The 27,726-nt window shown below is 41.6% G+C and overlaps 1 protein-coding gene across 3 annotated transcripts; it reads right to left on the bottom strand.

The window, feature by feature from the left end:
- Positions 1-712: 712 nt before the first annotated feature.
- On the bottom strand, positions 713-27,551 carry dapk2b (death-associated protein kinase 2b). Of its 3 annotated transcripts, XM_075469913.1 has the most exons (12): positions 27,390-27,551; positions 26,677-26,836; positions 9,729-9,950; positions 8,843-8,981; positions 7,475-7,604; positions 7,341-7,389; positions 7,222-7,248; positions 6,961-7,113; positions 6,516-6,561; positions 3,282-3,371; positions 3,082-3,162; positions 713-1,730 (listed from the first exon to the last, which is right to left on the bottom strand). In XM_075469913.1, the coding sequence occupies exons 2-12, from the start codon at positions 26,751-26,753 to the stop codon at positions 1,653-1,655; spliced, it is 1,092 nt and encodes a 363-aa protein (XP_075326028.1). In that variant the 5' UTR covers positions 26,754-26,836; positions 27,390-27,551; the 3' UTR covers positions 713-1,652. The 3 variants fall into 3 exon arrangements, with proteins under 3 accessions (XP_075326028.1, XP_075326027.1, XP_075326026.1); XM_075469912.1 differs by lacking the exons at positions 713-1,730; positions 3,082-3,162; positions 3,282-3,371 and adding an exon at positions 3,548-5,844 and having other exon boundaries at positions 26,677-26,839; XM_075469911.1 differs by lacking the exons at positions 713-1,730; positions 3,082-3,162; positions 3,282-3,371 and adding an exon at positions 3,548-5,844.
- Between the last annotated feature and the right edge of the window lie 175 nt (positions 27,552-27,726).

Genomic DNA, 27,726 nt, shown 5'->3' with positions numbered 1-27,726 from the left:
GTTTCACCTTGGGAGAACTGTAGTTTACATTATGAAACAGCGTGACAGTAATATAATTGAATGCTTTACATTTCCTTATGAAATAACACCAAAAGGTTTGCTGTAGGATACTGAAGCACAAACAGGCTGTAGATTTCAGCTTGACCCCCTTGTTGATTAGAACTCCTGTCTCATCATCTGTGTAAACTGGCCTACATCGTGCAACTGCCAGCATGTATTTAGTTCAGAGCAATTTATCCAATCTCTTTCAGCCCAGCTGAGCTCAAACAGCATTATTGTTGAGAGAATAAACAGTAGCTGGGAGACAAAACCTGTAGTCAGCACAGATAGTGCATAATTTCAATTAGTGCTCACTGATGTTCTGAGAATTGTTAGTTGTCAGGAGCCACTGGTATTTCTACTTTAACAAGAACGCTAACTCGTCACACTGCGAGTGACATGAATACTAATAGCAGTAGAAAGGAAGTTGTCAACATTGTCGTGCAGATGTGAAGATACACAAAGTGATCCTATCAACGGTAATGTGGTTCTGTCTTCTATTCCCCGAAAACAGAAGCTCAAATAGAATAACCAAGTGCATCTCTTCGGGGTTCATCTGTCGTGCTTTGTGGTGTCACGTTTCATACATGTAAACGCGGTGATGATAGATTATGACTACTCTGGAATCATGGACCTGTTCTCCTTTTTACATTGATTTTAGACAATTTAATCATTGTTTCAATAGCAAGCATGTTTATTCGTTTATCAAACAAATTCTCAATTTACAGTTCATACAAGAATACAGAAAAATATTTGTGTTTAAAACACTAAACAGCTTTTGAGCCAGGTTGAAAGTAGAGGAGAATTAAGACATTTGTCTGACCTACAGTGTTTCTATTTACACCGTCAATACATCACAGTATAGCGAGCCTTAACCACTGCATCAGAACTTCAACTGCCGAATTAGTTTCACATGCGTATGTAAATATCTATACATTGTCTTTTTGTACACATGAGATAAAAGTTATTGCATGCAAATGAAAATCTTATATCGCCTCAGTAAACAGATAGCTCTGTATAGTGTACAGACGTCAGGTAATCATTCTTGAGGTGGCAAACATCACTGTTTGTTAAGCAGAGCAACATGTAAACATTTGGTTACCAACACCATCTACCGTTTTGTCATCCTGAAGTGCTGAACCCTCACAATTTGCAATACTTTTGGGCAAAAACACTGTTGTGAACTCCCACATGTAGCTGGCTAAAAAAATAAATTAAAAAAAAGACTGACTCTGTGAATGTCAAACAACAGCTGAAGGACTTTTAAGACTGCAGTTATGAGGGGAAGTGGTCAACATTCTTGTGCATGTGTGAACATCCACATTGAGTTCGTGTCAACAACAGCCTTGTTATATCTATTAAAGCCAGAAAACAAGCCAGGCTTGAATTTAGAAGTGGCGGGAGGCTATCTAACATACAGCAGATGATGAGTTGACTTTGTGGGGGGAAAAAACAGCGTTGCCTTGACCTATAAAAGCTGACTGTAGAGCTGTCACACAAATACATGCAGTAGCTGATCTTTACAGACAACAGCTGCACAGTGTGACCCTAAAAAGGTGCACAGTCACTGTTTTGCACCCGGAACATGATTGACTGACTGTTTAAATTTTAGTTCAGGAAGTGCTGCTTCTCTTTCTGGTCCTCGGTCTTCTCTTCAGAACGTCCTCCTCTTGGTCACTTTCACAATCTCTCTGCAAAAAAAAACAAAAAACATTTGAGATAAGAAACAGCTGGGATAGCTTAAATAATGTGAGGCTCATGCTTTGAAAGTAATGTCCAAAATTTCAGCATGCAGCCCATTATTCCAGTCCAATGCTCAGATAGCTGCGCCTGCATTTATGCTGATATTCCAGAGCTCAACAGCCACTCTAACTATCCTTGGCAATCCTAATAGAATCTCTTGACAGCTACAGCAAGCAGTAACAGCTCTTGGGTTTGCATAAAGAGTAGAATTAGAGGGGACTAGTTCAGGGGTATTTCAGTCTAAAAGTAAATGAATTCACCCAACTGCACCTCCAACCTGCTTAAGGATTCCCTGGAGCTGTAAGGTTTAGGAGTTTTAAGATAAAGTGAAACTGCTTGAGACTTCTGGAAATCCCTGTTCCCATCAAATGAACATGACCAGCCTTTTCACAAATCTTTTTATTGTTTTAACTTACTTTTGTTTGGGTTGATGCATAATTTGCAGACAAGTTGATAAGTGAGCTTTAGTACTGGTAGACTGACTTGGTCACCTTCGAGCAAAAATTAGGCCAATTGTGTCACTATGTTTTCAGTCTTTAAGTCAAGCAAAGCTTATAGGCTGCTAGCTGTATAGTTTCTGTACTGAAATGAGAGCAGCATCAATCTTAACTTTTACAGGGAAAGTCCAGATACTAATTTCCCAAACTGCTACCTAGGGGTGGGTATTGGCAAAGAAGTCACGATGCGATTCTATCACGATGCATCACGATACGTGAATTATTGCGATGCATTGCGATATTTTCACTGAACATACTTAAAAAAAAAATATACAGCCATTACCAGTGGCTGACTGGCTGTGTATGATCTGGATAGTGTCTTCAATTGATACATAACTCAAAGCAAATCAATTCATAACTGTATTTATTGAAACAATTTTTGCAGGTATTGCCATTAAAACAAATATTACTGGACACAAATATTACTATTACTGGACACACTCATCACAAAAAGTGCATAGGATTTATAAAACTTAAAATAACAAAATAGGGATGATCAGTACAGACAAAAAAAAAGTGCATAGGCTTTATAAAACTATAAAAAATATATACATATTTTGCAAACATCCCTTGAAGCGAAATGCATCAATTGCATGTGTCCTATCATTAAAGGCATAAAAAAAATAAAAATAAAAAAATAATTTTTTTTTTTTTTTAAATAATCGATACTTGGCGTCCAGAATCGATGCAGTAGATCGCGAAAATTAGAATCGCGATGCATCGTCATGACGATTATTTTGCACACCCCTACTGCTACCACTGATGTACCATTGCTGCTAGCTTTAGAACAGTGTGTTCCTACCCCATTCTCTATGGGCGTCTTCTGGCCTTTTTTCATGATCCTTGATAAATGGTTGCACAGAGCCACAATTCTGAATGACAGCTGTTGAAAGAAAAAGGTAATTCATCACAAAGTCAGCAAAATACAACTTTTTCCTTTTCCTTTTTATCTTTTATAACCCTGATTTGCTACACGGTCATCATCCTTTCCTTATGCTTTACCTTCCAGCGGCGTCTGGCGTACTGTCTCCTAAAGTTCTCCAAGTTGACCACTGACAGTCTCTTCACCATGGCCTGTCTGGAATTCAGAGGCTGCAGATACACAATGAAGGATTAAGGGGTGAATAAGAAAATATCTTTCATGATGATTCAACCATTCACACATAATGTCAGTGTACTGGTCTAATTGTTTACATTCACAGTATATATAATAGATACCACTCAAAAAAACCACTGAACTTACAAATAACAAAACTTTGGATATTCGATACATTATGAAGGTATAACATTTATTTCAGAGTCGACAGGGACGGAAAGAGTGAGGGCACCGAGATGCTAAAGCAAAAGGAAGTGAGAGGTTTTCTTACAAGTAAGATCTTATCAAAGGTGATGGTTTTATTGTGAGCTCTAAAGGTTTTTCCAAGAAAGAAATTATGTTTCTAATTCAATAAATAGATTCAAGCTTGAATAAAAATGCACATTTGAATCCATAAAAAAAAAACCTTCCTGTAGAACGTCTGTCTACCAGATAGCTTCACAAATGGATTACCACCATTAACTTAAAGAAAGCAAGAAAAAGAAAAAAAGAAGAAAAAAAGAAGAAAAGCCATCAATACACAATGTACAACACTGAATGGAATGACAAAAAAATCAATCAGAACATTTACAATTTACTAAAGAGAATGCGAGGTTGACATCCCGTGTTTGCCTACATTGTATTCCTGCTTCCTCTGAGACTGTTTTTGTGCGCACTACCCTGGTTGGTTGGTTTGCATTTTTACGCTCAAACTGTAGGATCAGCCTTTAACATCATGTCTCAGTCTATTTCTACTGTTCATAACCAAAGGCTAAACATATACTTCCACAGCAGGCTAAAAAAAAACATGTGTCTAATGAAATCCGAGATGAAACACATTATCAATAAAGGTGCTTATAAAACCCAGAGCATATGAGTCTATACAATACACACACTACTAAATATATTTGAGAGTGTCGTAAATTGCTTATCTTGATAAATCAGATAAAATAAATAAATTAATTGAATAATCATAATAATAATAAATAAAAAGTGGGGTTAGTTTTTTGTGGGGGCTCAGATTTTGGCATAACGCTGGCTTATTAACCACCAAATCTTGCATTTAACAGCAGAATTCAGTATTTATATGTAAGGTCTTTATTTTCTCCTTCCTTGTTGTTTCTATATCTCTTCCATCCACTTATTGATTTGTCAATTCTTAGCCCAACAAAAACCTAAACTAACCGAGCAACAATGGCAACAAGCAGAGGTAGTGGGGAGAGCTTTCCTTGTGGTTGTGCTCTTGTTCCGGCATGCGACACAGAGTTTTCACATTCATTATACCTGCAAATGAACAAAATAAAAGAAACAAAAAAAAAGAGCTTGCTTTTGTATCTTCTTCGGACCCCGACACATTAAAAGCCTGTAAAATCAAGGTATGTGAACAATAACTCCAAATATTGTGCCATATCATGTCCCACTTAAAGGAATAGGTTGATAAGAGGCTGGAACCATAGCCTATAAAAACATGTAGCCTAAAATAGAGGTGCTGGGTGGCAGATTATTATTATCAATATTATTGTTGCCGTTGCTTTGACAGAGCAAGGCTAGCTTGTTTTGACCCAGTTCTCTGCTAAGCTAACTGGTTCCTGCCACGAGTTCCATGGTAACCATAGAGACAAGAAAACTGAGATTATGGTCTGCACCTCAAGTTCGACAAATTTCCTGTGCAAACGTTTACAAAGAATTTCCGTAAAAAGCAATATTGACATTAATTAAGCAGAAAACAGGACTACACAGATGCGCATGCAACATTTTTTTGTTGCTACAAAGAATTCAACAGGTTGATTTTTAAAAAGCACACCAAGATATTTAAGGTCAATTAAGGTCAATAACAGTATGCCTTAATTGGTCTATCCAGACTCTGTGAGAGGCAGTTTGGCTTCAGGGCACAGTTCAGCTCCGTAGGACTGATGCATCATCTTTCAGAGCTTGCTTTACCTCTGAACTTGGACCACCAACTCAAATGCTGCCGTTACTGTCTCCCTCAGAATGTGGGGAGCTCAACACTCCCTGCAACCATTGCAGCTCGGAGTTCAGCTCCTGCCTTAGAGCGTGGAGCTGACTCTGCCTGTGGTTGTACTTCCCTCTGATGTTCTCCAGACTGGCATCTATAACCTTAATGTCCTCCTGCAGCAGCCTCCTGGTGGCCTCCACTTTACGAAACTCGTAGGAGGTCTGAGAGAGCTGTTTTCTCACAGTCTCACTCTCTTCCTTGTACCAGACCTCCTTGTCATTGTAGACAGACAGCAGAGCCTCTATGTCACATTGTAGGGTGTGGTGTGCCCCTGCAACCTCTGACAGGCCTGTCTCCATCAAGCTGATGTCCTCCACTACCTGGGCAAAACGCTCAAAGTTAGCATATGTGTTGTTCTGGGGCATGCTGGAGTGCGACTGGATCGTGTACTCCTTCAGACGTTTTGTCTTCAACTGCTCCGTTTTCTTCTCGACCTCCGACGCAGCAGCATCCTCGTCCATGTGGCCACGGGACTTCAGACAGAAGGGTGGAGGGGGACACTGAGTGAGAGGCTTTCTCATTGTTGCATCTTGAAAACACATACAGCCGTGAAAATCCCAGCAGATGTGCCAATGAAGGGATTAGTGTGTGACCCTAGTGCAAAAGCCATGGCTGGTAGGGGCACCAAAAACACAAACATTCTTGATGAGTGTGTAATGTTTCCTGGCTTCATGCTTGGATCCAAACAGGATGAGACTCCACAGCAAAGCACCTTTAACATGCAATTCAGAGGCCGGTTTGAGAGGACGCTTCCTTAACATCACACGTTGTTACATTTCCATGCCATTAAACATATAATTAGTGAGATCTTGCTTTAGTACAATCATATTTAGACAAAGAGACTTTTTCAGACTGCCTGGGAATGTATTATTAGATGGATTGGGTCCAGGATGTGAAGGGTGAAAAAAAATATCCCCATTGGGAGGGCTGTCAAGAAACGTATTCAGCTAATGGGTGTGAACTCTGGGATTTTGAGACTGTGGTCAAATTTCTTTGCACATTTAAAGAGAGATTTTCCTCTCTTGTGAGGAATGACCCTGTTGCACTTTTGACGTTAACTGCCAAATGTGCTTTGTTTTTAATAGGACATGAAGAAGAGGATTATACAAAGCATGCTACAAAACAGCATAAATGAAGTGCATACCTTTATCCACGGGTGATTCGAGGCATCTTGTATGGTCATTCGTTTTCTACAACGATAAGAGGATGCAGCTGAGCAAATACACCTGAAAGACTCCATCACACACAGAGCATGGTGATCTGTCACGCACAAGAATGTGAATCTCGGAGGAATTCAGTCAAACGTAACACTCACAGGAATACTACGTTTCTCGGATGTGCATTTAAATGGAAACACATGTTAGGAAGAAAAAAAAAGAGCTCTCATGGTACAAATGAAGACAAGTATTACTTTGTCTCAAAGACTTAGTTTATTGTATGAACTCAGTTTACTTGGCTTATTTCATTTAGTAAAATAACAAAAACAAGCGTTTGACTGCATATCATGATTTACTTGAAAACAATTCTGGGCTATGTATTGAGTTGTGAGGTTTGACCTTTAATCTTTCCACTGTTTTTCATTCTTTTACCTGGTGTCCTTTTCCAGGAGCTGCCTGATGAAGCTCTTGGCCAACTCGCTGGTATTGCTGAAGAACTCTTCATCAAACTCGTAGTTCATTGCTGAGATATTTCCCAGTGTTTCCTGCTTTGTGTCACCAAGGAAAGGAGATGCGCCACTCAAACTGAAATGACAGCATCAACAGTCACACTCTGGCCAAGACCTTTTTCTTTTCATAATCTCTTTGAATAGATTACAAGCCCACCCATGACCGTGAACAACACCAACTTACAGTATATAAGTGATGACTCCAATGCTCCTGTGAAAAAAAGCAGAGAGTTAATCCAAAGTTGTGCCCTGAGCCCTGTTGCATGGAAGTCAGCAGTGTCAGACACAATTAAAGGCTCTTACCACATGTCTGCCTCCAATCCTAGTGGCTCATAGTTGACTATCTCTGGAGCTTAAAATAGACAGCGCACATTTAACAAACATCACAAACATCCCCGGGCCAAACGAGCCCTTAGAATCCTGAGAAAATGACTTACCGACAAATTCAGGCGTGCCAAAAATGTTTTTAAAATCTGCTCCAGCTTCTATTTTGTGTGCCAGTCCAAAGTCAATGATTTTAATGCGGGGTAGAAGAGCATTCCTGTCCAGCAGCATTATATTTTCAGGCTGTGGATCCAAAAGAACAGAGCAGAGAAAGTAAACTGTCAGCAAATTTCTGCAACTACCAAGATAAGGTAATACATAAACTACTAGTTAAATCACGTTACCTGGATGAAAATGCCTTTTGTGCATGTGTTAAAGAAAAATAGTCATCCTTGTTAGTGAACAATATTGAATGGAAAGAAAGTAAACCTGTAAGCCTCTGACGGTTTACCGTAGTGTAGCTCAAAGTCTGGAAATATTTTCGACAAAGCCTACCTACAATGCTGAATTTGATGTACTTCATCGCAGGAAGGCTGGAACTCAAAATCACACTCTTAATTTAACTTCAATGCTCAATGTTAAAACAGGAGCCTCCAGTTTTGCTTTGCTGTCTTTCCTCAAACAGTAACGATAAAAATGAGCTCAGCCCCTCCAATTTGACATATTTTTGTCAAAATCAGCAAATATCTCCTTGTGATCCCAAAGAATGTCGGATTTTGCTGCTTCAAGGCGGGACCAATGCTCCTTCCTTGCACATTGGTGTCTTATCAACTTCAACCTTGTATTCTGTGTCTGTACTTAAACACCAGATACCAATGAGTTACAAAGTCCAGCATCAGTCCCACCTTGAACCAGCATTTTAAAATGGGCACTGATATCCTCCCATCTACCTCTTAACAGAAAAAGGACAAGAAAACATAAAAAGGACATAAAATCAGCTTCCTTTAAGACGTCCAGAAGTTCAGACTTAACAGTGTTGCTCTAGATATCTATAGTCACATGCCACATAACTACTGCACTTGTAGAAAGTTTCGTAATTTCCCCACTGAACTCCTGCTTACACAGATATTAAGCACTTATTAGTGCACAGATCTGTCATTGTACAGTGAAGGTCATTGCCTGAAGCGGGTCTAAACCGAGCCTTTTGCTCAGCGTTCTTTGTTGCTAATTGCCGAACAAAACCCATTAAGAGCGAGGGGGAGCTGCAGAAAAACAGGACAGCCACTTTCAGCGAGCGACGTGGGCGACACTGCACTGAAAGAGAAGAGATAACCTTCTAGTGTCGTATCTGAGAGTCTGTACGTTTACCACAAAAAACAGGAAGGACATGTGAATGGGAACAGAGAAAGCCTACCAACACGAACACCAGACACCTGTTGTATGTATTTCAGATGAAGTTTTTTTGAATTCTCTTAAAAGATCCTGTTGAAATAAAAGATTAAATCTCAAAGCTAGTGTACTGTCTATGGAGTATATTGTACCTTCAGATCAAAATGTGCAATACTCTTGGAGTGGAGGTACTGGACCCCATCTAGGATCTGTTTGATAAACTGAGTGGCCTCCTCCTCACTGAGAGACTCTTTCTGAGCCAAGAAATCGAACAGCTCCCCTCCGGAGACCCTGCAAACACACACATTCACGCATAGAGTCAGTCACTCTGGGGTCAGATAATCTGGGTCAAGGCCTACACACATTTTTATCTCAAGTGTGTTCTCAGGAGCTGGATACAAAAGTCCTGGATGCCTTAGATATGTTTGTTTTTGGTAACAGCCCGGGTCTGTTTTGCATCTTTTTTTGTCCTACTTATGAATCACTGGTATTCTCCATAAACCCAACAGAAAGTGGTATAAAGTCTTTTATTGAGCTGCTGAGGTAGAATATTACTGTCGCATGAACAGAAAGCCGTTCAGATAGAACAAAGGACAAAGAGTCATCTTGCATTTAATAGTCAATTCTGTCTGTTCGTCAGTTCACCATCACTTTAATTGTCCTTTTTAGAGTTTGCCTTTTCCCAGGCCTTCAAAGGACCTAAATGGGGGCCCTCTGAGGCATTAGAATTGTTTACTGTGTGAGAAACATATGGTCCAATCTGACACACACAATCCCTTGCAGCAAAGTTTTTGTTTTTAGTTTTTTTAGCAAAAAGAGACTTCACCACCATTTTTGATTAACAAACATAAAACATACACTGTGATGTGCAGGCTCTAATCACTTGACTCTATATGAAATACAAAAAGAATTTTTCCCAGCTGTGTTGATGTTTTCAAAGGTAACACTGACATAACGTGGCAGACCCGATCAAACTGTCTTTGTCTAGCCGTACGAACAGAGTTTTATGATATATTGCTATACGGCACAGTTACTCACAGTTCAAGGACAAGCACCACATCTGTGCGGTTCTCATACACGTCGTGCAGCGCTACAATGTTGGTATGCTGGATCTGCTGCAGGATGTCCACCTCCCTCTCAATCTCCTCTCTTCTCACGCCCCGTCTGCTGGCCCGACTCTGCCGCTTCTTGATGAACTTGGCTGCAAATTCGACACCTGTGCTCTTCTCTTTACAGCGCTTGACAACTGCAAACTGCCCACTGCAGACACAGAAGAAGAAAGGAAAACAAAAAAAAACACTGGCATTGATCACTTAATACTAGTATCCATGTTAATTGTTTAACATTTTTTTTTAAATGGATTCGAATACTCTCTTTTTCAAAGCAAGGGCAGCGCAGGTATCATTGTAAAACAACAGGATATGACAAGACAGATAGAGATCGGAGAGGAAGCCATGTGTCAAGAATGTCTGAAATATTGTGGTATGGTCCATCACTTCCTGTTTCCCGGAGAGACAGAGAACAATCACACAGGCCTATATGTGTGGACAGAGCCTCTGTCCTCCCATTCCATCTAACTTCCTGCCAAATTTCTACCCATCCTCAAGTGTTCAGTCCACTGAAAGAATCCCAAAAACCCAGATCATTTCACAACAGAGGTGTGGCTTTCAGACTGTTTATAACTGGGTCATTGTGTTCTTGTTATGATGATGGATATTTGTTCTTGACATCAAGTCATACTGACTGCTCTGCTACCCTCAGTTAAACACCTGCCTTTGTTGTCACCCTCACCCCAGATAAGTTATTTCAGTCATAATCTTTCAGCTGACTGAGTGAATAATAAGTATGAGGACATTTTCCGATCCTGAAATCCAGCTGACAATATGTAGGAAGTTATCTGTATCGTTGTTATCAGAGAAGCACTTGTATCCTCAGACTTAAGTAAGCCTTCTGCCACTCCAGCTGCTTTACTCGCTTCCTGCTGCTGTGGGCTGACCTGCCCACGCTAGACATTCAGACTGGAAAAACACCTTCTGGGTCACTCATCCTCCATTACCAGGTCACTCCAATTTCTCTCAAAGTTTCCCACTCTTTATGTTTCAGACTCATTTATTTAGTTACTCAGTAACTTATTCAGTTCATTTTTCATTAAGAACAGCTTTTGTGAATCTTTTGAGAAGAAAAACTTTTACTATTCGGTGCACATACGTGTTCAGACCCTTCACTTTGCTCTAACAGAAAAGTCATTAACAATCACACACTGGCTGAGTCTTCTTCACAAAAACCCTATGATTGGGGCTTTGGTTGTTGTGAGCTCACATTGCAGGATGAGATCCTGTGAACTTTGAAAAATAGTTTCACTCAGGCTCAGTCTACATTTTTCTGCGTCTTTCAGCCCCTATTGTAGAGAAATATTCCCACAGAATGATGCTACCATCATCATGCTTGACTGAGGGGATGGTAATAACTAGATATGGCTCAGTGATAGGTTTACTCCAGACTAATTGGTAATTGTAATTGAAAAGTTATATCTTTGTTACTCAGATCAGAGATTCGCTGATCTCAAACTCAGTTGAAAACCAATCGGCTGTAACATGCCTATAGTGACTTTATGTCTTGCTTCTCTGCTATAAAGCCTGATTGGTAGAGTACTGTACTGACAGTTGTTCTTCTACTGTTTTCCCATCTCTAAAACTCAACTCTGTTTCTTATTCATATTGACAGGTGTGTACCCTCTTAACTTTGTCTCCTTAAGTTAATTAGGCATAGTTGGACTCCAGTAAGTATACGCATATAGTGATTTTTCTTTTTTTAAAGTTATTTACCTTATGGAGAGCTTTACTTTGAGCTACATTCACCAATTCACTTACAGTCTTAGAGAAATTTTTTTCAAGTTTTCTCTACTGCACACATATCAGAAAACACAGTCTTGTGCCACTGATAAATCTTGATAAATTGTAAAACATATAAAAGTGTGAAAGAACTCACAAACAGGGGACAATATCTGGCAGGCATTTCATCCACTTTCGAAATAACTGTCCCTACAGATATTCCAGTGTGGGACGATTTTCCGGGAAGAAGGAGTGGGGAAAAGTTTCAGAAGGAATAGCTGCTGGTGCTTACACTTTGAGAGAGTCCTCAATGGAGATAACACCAGAACCACTAAACAAATAAATACAAAATGATCAACTATGTAGTTTGAAGCTGCTAATGATGGCTTGACCTTTCTTTAACCACATCAGTGTCGGAGAGTTGAGTCAGTTTGTTTTTTTAAAGACACACCCTATCCTTTGATTACTTAGCACCACAACAGCGTTAACTCATTCCAACTGAACCTCCTAATAAATGCAGTCGTCTGAAAGGAAAGCACATCACTTTTCATTTCTAAGATTTAATGTTACAGCACATTGTAAAAAAAGAAAAATTCTGGTCCTTACCAGATCATAAGACCAGCTAAATACAACCCCGGATAAACAAAAAACATGACAAAGCCACTTTCGACTTAACAAAATTCTATCCAAAACACAGAAGCATTGGGTAAGAAAAACTAGCTCTATAAAAGCAGCACCTCTATAAAAGCAGACATCACAACAGTTTACTGCTCTGGAGCGTTGAGGTGTGTGTTGACACAATGCTAAAGCCTGGTTTATAGTCGGTAACGCAAGACGCAACGCAAGCCCTTGCGCGGTTGCAAGCCCCCCCTTGCGTGCTTGCGTGTGTCACCTCAATTTTCTAAACTTCACGCAAGACGCAAGCGCAAGCCACTAGCGTGGTCGAAACCGCCTACTACTTGATCGATCTGACAGTATGCAGTAGTGATGGGATTTTCGGCTCTTTTTCGAGATGCGGCTCTCATGGCTCTTCTTACTGTGGAGAGCCGGCTCTTTCGGCTCCCAAACGGCTCCCCATATATATTTTTACATTATTAATTCATTAATAGCTTAAACCTAATTTTATAACATTTTGTTTCATTATTGACATTGTTAAAGGGATACAAGGTAGTTTAGCGGCAGTATAGCGATCTCTATTGGTCAAACTGAAATTCTACACTGTCGTAAAAATGCCCACCTGTACACATCCACTAACTAACCATCATGGCGAATGCTGCCGTTGTGTTATTTAGTCAGTGCAGTTAGGTTATCTGATTCACAAGTGTAGACTGCCCACGTAAGATACTATAATCAGAGATTTTCTGAAGAGAGAACTCAAGATAATATGCTATAATACTGTTGCTGGAGGAAGTGGCCGCGGGGACAGGGACGTCTGGGTTTCTCTGCTCAGGCTGCTGTCCCCGCGACCCGATCCCCGGACAAGCGGAAGATGATGGATGTATGGATGGACTGTTGCTGATCTTGAATGGGATTCTTCCCTCATCATGGTGTATTCGTGGAGTGATTTCTTTGTATTAGCAGACACTTACAAAAGTTACATCTTAGACAGATGCGCGCAAGCACTACCAACACACGCCGCAATAAACGCAGACTAGCTCTACACTATTCCGATTACAATCACAAATTAATCAATTTTCATTTGTAGATAACAATTCTTGTTCGGATCAAAACGCTATTCTTATTCTAATCAGGTCAGTCCGTGTATTTCTGAAGCTAGGCTACGTCTCGAACTCAGGAGGAATTAGAGCACCGTCATCACCTGTCTCTTCACGATCTAAAACGCAGGTCACTATGGTAGATGAACAAGATCACGCTTGGAGAAATTTCACAAAGATGGGAAGTGCCAACATCGAACGTTTCATATTCAGTCTGTGAAAGGCAGAATATGAAACGCTTGGTGTTGGCTCTTCAACGCAAGCGAACACATAGCTACAACTGCAGCTAGCATACAGGACCTAGCTAAGTGCCGTAAACACAAACGACTCTTCTCACGCATCACGACACTTCAGAAGCGGGTCGCTCCTGCCGAAGTTACATATGGGATTTTCAGCATACAGACCCCTGTTGGGAGCGAGACAGGCTTCATTCGCTTACTATTGACTTGTTTGACCTTTGTTAAACTCCTGAAGGCTATAATTTTAGGTGAAAATGCTACCTAGTGCCCCTTTAAGCACTTATGATGAGTAAAAATGCTGCATAACAATGCTTTATAAATAAAAGTTTTATTATAACCAATTAAAAAAAAATAGCACCACTTCCACAAAAATAACTTAAAATAAATTAAACAGATACAATACAAACACCCACCACAATACGAAAAAGTATCAACGCAGCTTCATAACAAAAAAGGTGCCACAATACAAATATCAAATACAGTGCTATTAAATTAAAGTATAAAACTATGAAGGATAAAAAAGACCATGTGAACAACACCAGTTTTGAACTACTAGGCCTAGAGATGGAGAACTCACAGTATTAAATACAAATACCCACCACAGTACGAAAAAGTATTAAAGCAGCTTCATAACAAAAAGGCACCATGATACAAGTATCACTTTCAGTGCTATTAAATTAAAGTATAAAACTATGAAGGATAAAAAACGTGAACAACACAAGTTTTGAACCACTAGAGATGAAGAACTCACTGTATTAAATACAAATACCCACCACAGTACGAAAATGTATTAAAGCAGCCCCGTCACCTTATTAATTGAAAGCTGCGTGTGATTGGTCAGATGTGTGGAGCACACGTTTGACATGAGGGCAGTGGAGACATTAAAGCCTGACAGGTCGTCTGCGTGTGTGTCGCAGTTAACGCAGACATGCCCCCCCCCCCACGCAGACACTACGCAGACACTCTGGTGCACCTCCTCAAAATTGTAACTCACCGCAGACATCGCCGCAGGGAGGAGAGAAAGGAGGCCTCTGATTGGTCAACTCTACATCCGCTCTACACTATGCGTATTTCCGGTTTGCTAACCGGCTGACGCTAACCGTGCTAACCGTGACGATTCTTTCCCTCTCTGCCAGCTCCAGTAGTAGCAATATTTCTTCTATTTCTAGATCGATCAGCTGCATCTCAATCAAAGTGCACATTCGTCCAGTCGCCATTGTTGTTGAATGACCTCCGTAACCGTAACACCCACAATCCTAGCTTGTTCGTGATTGTCCCTCTTGCGTTGTGGCGTGGGATTAACATAGCGCAGACAGCGCTTCAAGGCATAAATCAAAAATAACTGCGTCGTGTCTGCGACAAGCTCACTGCGACACACTGCTGCGAAGTATACACGAGCCTTAAGGCACCGACCGAGGAAAAAAACCCTCCGTCACTGGCAGAAGCAGAGCAAAACGCCCAAGGAGAGGGAGAGTGAGGGGGAGGGAGAGACAGTGAGGCACCGAAGGACAAAAAAAACGATGTGGGGAAAAAACTGTCGGCTCTGTGGCACTTGTAGAGCACAAGCGCAACGACAGGGAGGCGGAGAGACAGCGAGATACTGGGAAAAAAAAAAACGGCTCCCATATAGGATCCCAAAACGGCTCCCATTGTGGAGCCGGTTCCTGTCGTTCACTTCAAAGAGCCGGCTCTTTGAAGTGGGCGTCACTGTTGAGGAAACAAGCTGAAGAACCGGACGAAGAAAAGCATACGAAGAAAGCATACACAATGCCACCTGTGGTGTCACGTCAGCAGAGGCTGGCACATCTGATGCGGATGCGGAATGAATTTACTCTGGGTGTAGAACTGTATATGTATCTCAGAGCTAAGCGGCTGCGGCAAAAACAGAAGAGAAGGTGGAATGTTCGTCCTTTGCAACAAGACGAACTTTGTCAAACGTTGTCCTTTGGTACAACGTTGTCCCAGTGTAACTTCATAGACGTGTCGTACAGATGTTTGTAGAGGCGCACCCTCTCGGTCACCGCGGTCTCTGCAGTGTTCATGTTTCCTTTCTCTTGGTCAGCTGTTTCCGGTTGAGCTCGCGCGAAGTCAGAAAAAAAGTTGTGTGCGCGCCCTTGCGACACGCGAGGATATTTTAGCTTGCGACGGGGGGAGTGGCGGAATTTTGGGTCACGTGACCGTTTGCGCCATTTGCGACCAGCTAGTAAGAATGGGTCAAAGCGAGGTTGCGCCGAGAATTAAGCCTGATTCTTACTCGGCGCAACTGTTCTGGCTCGAGAACCATTAATGACGTCATCGAAAGCGCCAGCCCCTTCACAGTTCCTTCAGCTCATAAGCGCAGTTTGCGCCGAGTATGCGTCACATTTGCAGTTCTCTCCAGACCAGCGAGCGTCACTGTTGAGGAAACAAGCTGAAAAGCATACGAAGAAAGCATACACAATGCCACCTGTGGTGTCACGTCAGCAGAGGCTGGCACATCTGATGCGGAATGAATTTACTCTGGGTGTAGAACTGTATATGTATCTCAGAGCTAAGCGGCTGCGGCAAAAACAGAAGAGAAGGTGGAATGTTCGTCCTTTGCAACAAGACGAACTTTGTCAAACGTTGTCCCAGTGTAACTTCATAGACGTGTCGTACAGATGTTTCTAGAGGCGCACCCTCTCGGTCACCGCGGTCTCTGCAGTGTTAATTTTTCCTTTTTCTTGGTCAGCTGTTTCCGGTTGAGCGCGCGCGAAGTCAGAAAAAAAGTTGTGTGCGCGACCTTGCGACGCGCGAGGATTTTCTAGCTTGCGACGGGGGGCGTGGCGGAATTTTGGGTCACGTGACCGTTTGCGCCATTTGCGACCAGCTAGTAAGAGCGAGGTTGCGCCGAGTAAGAATCAGCCTTCAGGCTTTAGAGCCGGATCATTCGCGACCGACACATCACTAGTATGCAGAGCGTTTACACACAGTGCACTTCACTCCTGCCCGAGCCGAAATCAGCCGGCCTGAAAAGCTGATTTCCCTTAAGCTATAGGCTAAACTCTGTAAATATATAACTTTAGCAACATTTGAAACATTTTCAGGCGAGAAAGTAGTCGTTTAGACCCCCAAGGTGTTGAAAATCTGACAAAATACCGGCTATTTACAAGAAGAAGAAGAAGCATGAATCTGTGGAAGAGAGACTTGCCAAAGAGCTCCCGGCGGTGAATTTCCTTTCATCGTAGTAGGCTTGTCATTGAAAAAACCCGCTACTCCACCTACTGTCCTGGCGGTGAATCGCCACGCAGCACACGCAACCGCCGACAAAGCAAAATGAAGTATAGACAACTTTACGCGACAAACCCTGGGCGGCGCCATTACCCTCCACAAATGCACTTCATTTCCGCCGGAAGTAGTTTGTGCAGCGTTTGCCAATGTAAACAGATGATGCTAGCTTTGACAGCCCACTCGTAGATCGCTAATAATGTCCTTATGTAACGGGTTGGCTGTTGATTCCACTTCCACAGTGACTGCCAATCATATTTACCTTTATTTGTGTATCATGGATGCTCACTGGTTGGCAGGGCTCTCCTCAGCACGTAAATATGGGCTGTGATGTAGGCGCAGTGCCAGTGCACGAGGATTGAGCCCATGGTAGGTTTGTTACACAAAGCACAGCGTTATACTGAAACTGTATTTAATGTAATAATTCAGTTAGCATTATTATTATTGTATATTATGCTCAGTAAGATGGCGACAGCATTGCATTTGACTAAATGTGTTTTTATTTTGTAATGTTAATGTAATGGTTGTTGGCGATCTTGGCTCGAAGGCTAAGCTAAACTTGCTAACTTTCTCTCATGAAGCTGTGCCGAGCGAGTGCTGTGCTTGACCGTGCGGACCAGTCGTATTCCTTATTGTTATTCAGGCAATAAAAGTCCAGGCAATAAAAGTTCAGTCCTGAAACTAAGTCACGGCACCGATTTCAGGTGATCACGGCACCGATCCTCCCGAGCAGGTCATCAAACTTTTCCCACATGCTCCCGAAAATCGTTGATGATTTTGTTGAGGGAAGGTTACAGTTCTGCAGTAAATATCTCAGCATTTTAAAACCAAAATAAGCTGCCCTATGTAGGTGCCCAAGGGTGCCAACAGATGTCTGTTGTTTACATAATGTAATATAATGTTGAATATATTGTTGTACAAAATTGAAAATAAAGGTTGATGTAATTTCATGTCATTATTGCACTGAACTACGATCATGAGTGCCCTATCTTCCTTAGAGTGTTACAATTTCTTTTAACACAGTTCATTCATAGTAAACTCATACTTTACATTAATAACACTGGATTAATTAATTGTTTTGAGGAAATGAAACAAATGGCTTCAACTAGAAAGATCATGTATTTAATCCTAACAGGTATTAAAAAGTGAAATACAAAACGACCCCACACAATTGCATCACTATAATAATAATTTACAATATTAACTGTTAAACATGTACTATGCACACAGGGACACAAGGCAAGATTCTAAACCTCATGAGGAATTCTGATCAGTGGACTTCTCAGGTTAACTTGGCCAGCACAGATGGTCAAGATGTTGTCCAGTTTACGTGCCATGATGGGAACAGTCTGGGATATATCTTATAGATCTTCAGTCTCTGGATTGCTCTTTCCACATGTACGCGGACATTTGTCAAAGCACTCTCTATCTAACCACTCGTTCAAGTGCTTTCTTGAGTTTGTACAGCCAACTACTGCACATGTCGTTCCCGAACCACTTTTCCTCTTAAGGTTTTCCATCCTTTTTCTCACTGCGTCAATATCGGAGCTAGCTAGCAAAACAAACCGGAGCCCGCCAGACCGGAAGTGGCAAGCATCGACGGGAGGAGTTTAGGAAGTAGAGCGGAAACGGGTCAAAAACTTGTCTATAAACGTCTCGAGCCATTAACATACGCGCAAGATCTTCCCATCACGTGATCTTTGCTTCCCATCAATCTGGGAAGGGGTTATAAGGCCATTTCCAAGCAAATTGGTTAAATAATCATTCATGAGTGAAAAGAAAAGTTTTCTCATGGAAACCTCCGCTCAGCTTGGCAGGGTCTGAAGAGAATGGCGGCTGTTAACCTTTCTATCAGCAACAACCCTGTTAACATCCCTGGCAGCACACCAGCATCTCTCCCTAACGACCTTAACACCTTCTTCTCCAGATTTGAGATCAACAACTCCTCCCAGTTAGAGGATATCAGATCCAACATCATACCTGATGACCTTTGTATTTCTTTTCTCACCACAGACGTTGTAAGGGCTTTAAAGAGGTCCAAGGCTAACAGCGCACCTGGAGCTGATAACGTCAGTGGCCGGGTCCTCAGACATTGTGCGGACCAGTTAGGGAGTGTCTTCCAGAAACTGTTCCAATTCTCCATCAACACAGGAACTGTCCCTAAATGTTGGAAACACTCAACAATTGTCCCCATTCCCAAGAGAAGCCCCCCCATGGCCCTGAACGATCTGCGCCCAGTGGCCCTCTCCTCCCAGGTGATGAAGGCTATGGAGAGGCTTGTCAGGCAACACATTCTCACCCTGACCAATTCACAACTCGACCCGCTCCTATTTGCTTATCAAAGCCACAAAGGTGTTGACGATGCCAAAGCCTTCATCATTGATACTGTTCACAGATACCTGGAGCTTCCCAATACCTCCGCCAGACTCCTGTTTGCAGATTTTTCCTCAGCCTTTAACACCATGCAACCACATATTCTAGCAGAGAGACTCCACCGGAACTTCAACATGAGCAGTCAGCTCATCCTCTGGATCTTGGACTTTTTGACCAACCGAACCCAGCGTGTCCGGATTAATAATAACCTGTCTGATCTCCTCACCACCTCCACTGGCTCCCCACAAGGCTGTGTGTTATCTCCGCTGCTCTTCATTCTGTACACCGATGAGTGCAGATCAACACACTCCAACTGTCACTTGGTTAAGTTTGTTGATGATACAGTTCTCCTGTCCCTCCTGTCCAGCCCCTCCCTCCATCATGGACCCGCTCTTCAGCAGTTCATAGAGTGGTGTGACTCTTCCTGCCTGGAGCTGAATGTCACCAAAACTAAGGAGATGGTGGTGACCTTCTCCAGCAGCCAAAGGGAACTGGCGGCGGCTGTCACCACTATCATCCACGGTTCTCCGGTCGAGACAGTTGAGGAATATAAATATCTGGGAACCATCCTGGGTTGCCAACTGAGGTTCTCTTCCAACACAGAAGGGATCCTGAGGAAGTGTCACCAGAGGATGTACCTACTAAGGAAACTGAACTCTTTTTCTGTCAGTCATCTTGTTGACTTTCTATTACTCATTCATTGAGAGTGTTTTGGCTTTCTCCATAAGCATCTGGTATCACTCCATCACTGTACAGGATAGGAACCGCCTGCATAACATCGTCAAGGTGTGTTCCAAGATTATTGGACTTTCTGTTCGCCATCTGAACACTGTGTACGAGCAGCAGGCTAGCAGCCTGGCTCGTCGAATTCTCAAGGACCCGACTCATGCTTTGTTTCCGGCATTTGAGAAGCTGCCATCTGGTCGCAGGTTCCGCTGTCCGGCCTGTAAGACCCAAAGGAGGAGAGCAACCTTTGTTCCCAGTGTCATTCTCCTCTTGAACTCTAAGAAGTCTGAGACAGTGACTCTAACTATAACTTAGATCTTCTGTACAATTCTGTAGTGCAATATCTGATGTGCAAAGTACAATATCACCTCGACACTTTAACCACAATGTCACTTTCATTTTTTGTCACTTTAATTACATTGTCATTTTAATATAATCGACGCCTTATCTTATTTTATTTATTTGCTAAATATTTTATTTTATTCTATTTTTATTTTTCATTATTTATTTTTTGTCACCCCCTTCTGTGTTTTATTTTCATTATGATTCCATTTTCTTGTTCTTCTTTAATGGACCGCTCTTCGCCCTTCTAAATTGCCCTTCGGGGATAAATAAAGTTTTTTCTGATTCTGATTCTGAAACTTTCGAGACAGTTCAAGGTCATTCCAGGACTGGATGCATCGGCAAGTTCCCCCCAAGATAAGACTGTTTAATGCTCAGAGAAACTTAAAAAGTCCTACATAACAACTATGGCTGGTTTAGAAAGGTTGCAGAAGAAAGTATCTTCTCTCTATAAAGAACAAGGCAGCACAGCTTATGTTTCCAAACTTGCATCTGAGAAAACTGCAAGACTTCTAGAATGATGATCTTTGAACAGATGTTTGGTCATAATGTACTGCACTATGTTTGGTGAAAACCAAACACAGCATGTCAGTACAAACACCTCATCCCAACTGTCAAACACAGTGGTGGAGGGCTGATGATATGGGCTTATTTAGCTAAGTTCCCTATTAACTCCTCTGTATACCAACGTACTCTAGAGTCAAACATGAGGTCATCTGTTTGGCAGCAAAGGCTTGGTTGAAACTTTTTGTCAGGAAGAAGGACAATGATCCCAACAACAACAGCAAACCCACAACAGAATGTCTGAAAAAGAAAAGAAACAAGGTGTGGCCATGAGCCAGTCAAAGGCTCAATGGTCCTCAATGGGACCTCAAGAGAGCTGTGTATAAATCAATGCCCGTGAACCTCAATGAACTGAAATAACGTTGTAAGAAAAAGCTCGACCAACTGATGTGAGGAAATGATATTGTCACACAGGAAATGTTCACCTCCTTTCTGCTGGTTTCTGCTGTGGATCCACAAGCTGTTGAATCATGGGATGTAGTTAGTTTTTCACGCACTGTTTCTGCATTTTTGCTTCGTTTTTGTTGAATTGATAATAATACAGTATAACATGTCATGTTGATGTTCATGTGAGGTTGACCTCAGATGAACATTCTAAAGTTTTAACATTTGAAACTTTAGAATTGAAAGAGGGGCAGCTCCAAATTAAGTATGCCTAGCTCAAAAGCCAAAAATAAATGATCAATCTGAATCACTTAGAAAACACAAGCATAGTTTTTCAAGGACCAGAGGAGAACAGAGAGTGTGGAGCTATTAGTTGTCCCAACAATGTCCCATAAAGAGACATGCCATACAGGAAAAACAAAAACAGGGCCAGTGGAGAGATAAAGCATGGAATCTCAAATGCTCCCTGTGTGTGATCTATTCACAGAGCATCTCCACCCCCGGGTCCTCCCCGAAAGGCCGGCTGTGTTAGATATGACTATGATAATGTGTGAACTGAGGAGGAGGGTACGTCACTCAGTAAATTCCACTTAAAAAAAACAGGCATCACTTACCCCCAAGGGGAGGAACTGTCACATGGCAGGAGCAGCGTCAGCGCCCTTGATTCTCCTGTTAAGCAACAGTTTAATGAAAAACAGCTTGGGAGGATGGTTGTAGCCCCAATGGGAGAAAGTGCTCAAGGCAAGTGTCAGTGTAGAGGCTTTACTGCAGTGTTGTAATGTTGGGTAGAATAACAGAGAAGAGAGCGGTGATGCTGGGAGTGGTATTCCACAAGGGGCCGGCGTGCCGTCTGTCTTAGTTCTTAAGCCGGCCGGTGGGGCTGAAAGTACCATCTCTCTGCAGAGTTTCCACTTCGAACAGCTGAAGGTCATTATCCACAGCCAAGGTTAGAGGAATTCTCGGACCAGTGGCGCCGACCCAATATTTAAATACACTTCTCAACCGAGAAATTTCCGGGGCGGCATAACAAAGACAGCCAGATTCATGATTGGCCATGCCCTAACCCAAATATCTCCATATTCTCTGCATGTACAGTGTGAGGCTGAGCAGGGGAGGCAGCTCAGACTTGAAAAATATGACTCATCATTGCAGAAGATATAATATCTGTTGTGTTTGAAAATACAAGAACCCAATTTGTCAGCCGCTTTATCTGGTGCAGTGGTTTTGTACTGACAGTATTTGGGTGACCTCTGTCAAATGGGAACTTTAGGAATGTTCTAAAAGGTCAACACGGATTTCCCTTCCATAGTTTTTTACTTGCTCAACAGCAGAAATGTCTGCATCCCAGAGCTGAGTTCTTCTACTCCTCTTTATACATGCATACCTACTGTCTCTGCTATAGATACACTGTGTACAGTAAATCCCTTTGAAGAAATTCTTTACTACTGTGTTCCTAAGGGACTCCGGTTGAGTGTCAGCTCTTTTCAATACATTTAGTGTGAGAATACTGCAGCTTAAACTGTGCCACACTGCCTTCTGTGCGTCTTTTCTGACTTCTGCAAACTGGCAAGTTTTCTCCAATTAGTTTCCTTCTGCGGGACTTTGTCTTGCACTTCTAGAATAAGATTACAGCACATAGACGCCAATTAGAGAAACGCTTTGCATATAAGCTGTGCTGAAATGTGACCTTTAAAATGCTTCTGCATTCAGTCGAATATAGTCATATGAATAATTTGATAACATGCTAACAGCTCTGTAAAATTGTATGGAGAGACACTTGTGGTTTTGGCTGAATGTCGACAAGCTCAAATGTCTTCAAAATGACAAATCTAACTTGTCAGCAGGTGTTAGGTTTACTATCTTAGGTAAGCTTGAACATGCTAATGTTTAATTATCCCTTTAACAATCAAAACAAAGGAAATATCAATCAGACCAAATGATGGTGAGACATGAAATCACTCGGGATCACTGCATTGACTACAATTCATTCTGAGGTGGATACGAATCGCTGCACCAAACATCACAAGAAAGACTTAATGTCTGATGTCTAAGGAAGAGTCATGGGGTCATTCATGCCCAACGTCATATGCCCATCATTCAAGTCATTGTAACGATACAGACAGGTGACAAATCAAGGGAAAAAGCTGAATGCTTTACCTTAATCCTTTTACAGTGAGGGTATCTGGTGTCTCTGTTACACTGTGGGGGTCATTTTCCTGACATGGCTGTGTTCTTATGATACTTTTAGAGTGAATGATCATTACGAATCAAGTTTATATTGTTCTAAATGATCATCTTTGTCCTGTAATTGAATTTTTCCGCCAGTGGCAGGGTTGGGAATCGTTTGAATATCTTCAGTTCTGATTATGATTCTTCTTATCGATTGATTGATTTCTAGTTGTGATTCCAAAATTCCCAAAAAAGAGGTTCAGTCTTTAAAAAATAAAAATGCCTTTATCCTGGACATTCAAACTCAAAATGTTGATTTAGGTTTAAGGGAAAACAACATAAATCGTGAGCTATCCATGATGCAAAAGGCATATACAGGCCGTGAGAGATGCATGCTGCTTTGTTTGTGTCAGGGTTGGGGTGGTAGGACACGGATGCGGACGTCAGAGATGTAAAGCAAACTGGGTTTATTCACAAAACAGGGTTTAGCAAAAGGCGTGGCTGAGCTGGATGAAAAAACTAGACTGTGGGGACAAAAACATGAAAGTATTGTGACAAGAAAAAACTAATTACTGGACATGGCATGAACAAAAGCACTTAGCTTTGACGTGGCGTGGCGTGGCATGAGGAGTGAAAAACAGAGAAAGGATTTCACAAAATGAAAGGGGAAACCTGGAAATTAAATACTGAACTGGGAGTGATTGACAAATGAGTGCAGCTGGGGATAATGAAAGGCGACGTGAGTGAAACTAATGAACTGAACATGGGAAGTGAGGGAAAAACAATGGCAAAACTAAAACTAAACATGAACTCAAAAACCAAGACATGAAACAACCTAAAACATGATAAAACATGGGGGAAACCCCATGGACGAGACAGTTTGCTGCCTATCGAGTGGGGAAACTGTGAATCCTACGGAACTGTCTTCCTGGACCTGTCTATGGCTTTGCTTAAGAACTGATACAAAAAAAGAAAATTGTTTTTTTATGTGTGTAGCTAGAATTTTTTTCCATCACTTCGTGTTTGGAATTGAGTTTAAATTCCCAACCCTAAAGAGGGATCACTGAAAGTTTTACTGAGGTAGAAAATGATGTGACTCACATGCTATGACTTTAAAAGTGAAACAACACTGGCACATTTTGGACAAACATATTAGGCAACGCTTTCCACCACCATAACAAAACATTAAAAGTGTTTAACCCTCCACTAGCGCTCCAGAGACTTACAGAATCAATGCTAAACTGTGTTGAAGCTGCTCTGGCAGCATGTGGTGGGTCAACACTTTACTACTATTTACTATCTTATGGTGATTTCCCTTAAATTTGTCACACATCCTTGTTTCAATCTAGGTCAAAGTATAGGGTTTAATGACAAAAAACCTGACATGTCCATGTGTAGAGCAATGCCCAGAGCCTGTAAAATCATGTAAAAAAACAAAAAAAACAATGTGAAACCTGTAAAGGAGTAGTGCAACTATCATAACCACAATGACATCAATTCAAATTCCAAAACTGGGAGGAAGTTTATATCTTTAATCTTTGTCCAGACACCTCCTCTTTGCATGACAATAGCTTGCAAAGATTACGTCATTTCATTAACTGACCCTTTTCCTTACACTTGCTTTGATGTTCACTTGCATAATAGCACACCACACTCTTGCAAGTCTCAAGCGAGAGCTACCAGCAGCTGCAAGCTTGATCTATGACACTTCCTCTTGTATGTCATCATATGTGTCGCCAGTCATAGGCCAGGAGAGGTACAGTTGTCAGTAAATGTCTCATATCTCAAGCAAAGGGTAGCTTTACAGGTAGGTTTCCCCCATCATTAACGGAAAGAACCACTGCGTACATCAGCGGGGCCCCTGTGACATTAAAACTTGTCAACAGGAGGGCAGAATGATGAATTAACTTCCCCCTAAGATATGGCTCAACACTTCCACAGAGCACAGAACATTTCAAACATGCAACACAGATCAATTTCTACCCCCTTGATCAAATTTCCCCACCCTCTTGGGAGGACAATTGAGTAACAGTTCCAGTGTGGTGCGTAGTGGAGATCTCTGAACCAATAACTGTGGGCCGGGTGAGAAACATTCTTTCTGGCTCACTAGAAAGCTGTCACAGCAAGGCAACACATCTGCAAGCAAAGCAAACAGCTGTGGAATTGGTGATAAAACGATGACGCGCTTAGCGTCTGAAACCATCTGCGGCTTTTCACCACGGCTTCAAAGTTTCAGATACTCACAGTGGAACCACTCGACATTTGTGAAAGTTACCAAACTCCAAAAAAAGAAATGCTTTCAGTTTAAACAGCACATTTTAGGGTTTACATTAGCAGGGTTTTAAAGGTTTTTTTTTTTAAACAAAACTTTTTTAGCATGGTTTTATAGAAGGAAAAAAAATCTACTAAACTTTATGATAATAACTCTTGTTTTATTAGCTCTAGAAAATTCCCCCAATGTCATAAAACCATAAGTTGGTATTGAGATGGAATTAAAAAAGATTATAAAGTCAATATCAATATAGCACTTTGAGATTTTATTGTAAATGTAAAGTGCGTTATAAATAAAATGTATTATTATTATTATTATTAATATTTGCTCTTTATAAAAAATATAGCCTATTAGGTTTTGTATTAGGTAATGAATGTTGATTTGACTTAGCATCCCAGAGGTTGTTCTTTCACATGACAGAAAGTTATCCATAAAATATAAGTATCTGTTTAATTAACTGCTCCGATATAATTATATGAGACACATCAGAAACGTTTTTCAACACTCATTCAAGTCCATGTTTATCCTAAGAACATTTTTCTTCCCAGATGCATTTGGATATTTTGTGATATTAAATGGATTAATGGTGACAGGGTTAAAGGTCAGATGCTTTCCTTTTACACCTTCTCTATCTGTTGTTGAAATACCAAAGTTGTCCAGTACAAAATGGATGCTTAGCTTCCTCAGTCCATATTGTTCTCTGTAAACTTCCTTAAACTTATTTCCGCAAGAGACACTGTTTCCTTGATGTCTGCTCTGTACAGGCTTGATTGACTTCACGCAACCTGAACACACAGGTCCACGACCCAAACTAAGGTCTTAAAAAAGCAGGAAACAGAGTTAAAATTTCACTCCTGGACTGGCAAATCTTTTCCCAAACACAGCATGGTTTTTTTAAAGAGTGTGTTTGCTTTTGAGAGGTTATCTCTTGCAGTAGACTTCAACCTACTTTCATGCAGTGACACTCCCCAGTTCAAGCTTAAACAGGCCAGCTGCTTTCATACCTTAATACACTGGAGGACCACTGCCTCATGCGGCCCTCCAAAAAGCTGAATCACACTCCGACTCACTCTCAAAGACTTCCTCTGCACATGCTTCACCAAAACAGCTTTGAAGATTACTCACCTTCCCAGCTCTTCTCCAATTTCATAGAAATCATCCACATTCTGTTGCTTGAATACCGCCATGCCTGGTGTCCTCATTGATGTAGCTGTTCCTTTGACATGTGCCACTGACGCCTGCTGATTTCGTCTCTCCAGGTGTCGTCTTTTCCTCAGGTCCAACCCTGCTGACACAAAGACGTCTTCCTGTTGGTTTCTGACTGGAGGCTTGAAAGTTTTCACCACATGTCCCAGCTTGTTGAATCGCAATCCATCACTAAGCTGCACCTACTTTCACCTCACTGTTGAGAAACCTCAGCTCTACTCAACTCTTTTACGAATTATAAACTCATACGACTGTGTGGAGCTGGGCAGCGTAACAGGGTTCTTGCGATTATAACAGGATTACAGCTGAAAAGAAAAGAGCATTTCCAGGCAAGTAGGCCACGGCCTCTTGTGAAATGTTTTCCCTTTCAGAAAAGCTGACACTGGCAGCAGCACTGGCTTTGTAAATATTTGAGCATTACCACTCTGGATACAAACTTAACGATTAAGTGGTAAAGAACTGTGCAGTGTCGATGTGAACGCATTTGTGAATGCAAAAATGGGTGGAAAAAAAAAAAAAAAAAAAACTGACCACAAGCTGAAATACCATCAACTTCCTTTCAAGTTTCATGAGTTTCACACGAGAGACTCCCCCAGCTGCCAGTTGCCGAGTTCAAATACTTCATGTCTTACCTTCAGTCAGATGGAGAGAGGATGAGAAACTTGAATTCGGTCCCACGTCTCCCACAGCTGGTGTGGTCTTCCTATAGCTGCTGTAGCCGAGTCAGATATCTGCTCCTTTGGCTGTCTCTGTTGTTCTCTGTCATCAACCCGGAGGAACCATCAGGCTTTTGTGTCTGCAGAAGTCCCTCCCCCTGATGGTCCTATTATGAAAGTGCAGCACGCAGCAGTGAGGCAGGCTGTCAGCAAAGATCACCAACATGTCAAGTGTTTTCGTCTGAGAGTGCTTTTAAGGAACTGAGAAATTACTAAAGCAAGGTGTTTGTGGGTTTTTTTTTTTTTTACTTTT

Source organism: Odontesthes bonariensis, chromosome 7 (assembly GCF_027942865.1).
Source record: "Odontesthes bonariensis isolate fOdoBon6 chromosome 7, fOdoBon6.hap1, whole genome shotgun sequence".
Lineage (NCBI taxonomy): Eukaryota > Metazoa > Chordata > Actinopteri > Atheriniformes > Atherinopsidae > Odontesthes > Odontesthes bonariensis.
The sequence above is the reverse complement of the archived record's forward strand: the minus strand, read 5'-3'. Positions and strand labels throughout refer to the sequence as shown.

Bases quoted from the DNA above. Each gene is read 5' to 3' on its own strand.
- dapk2b (XM_075469912.1), bottom strand. From the start codon at position 26,753: ATGAGGACACCAGGCATGGCGGTATTCAAGCAACAGAATGTGGATGAT. The intron at 8,982-9,728 runs GTGAGTAACTGT...GTGTGTTTGCAG, and splicing joins GTGGTGCTTGTCCTTGAACT to GGTCTCCGGAGGGGAGCTGT. The intron at 6,562-6,960 runs GTAAAAGAATGA...TTATCGTTGTAG, and splicing joins CTCCTGGAAAAGGACACCAG to AAAACGAATGACCATACAAG.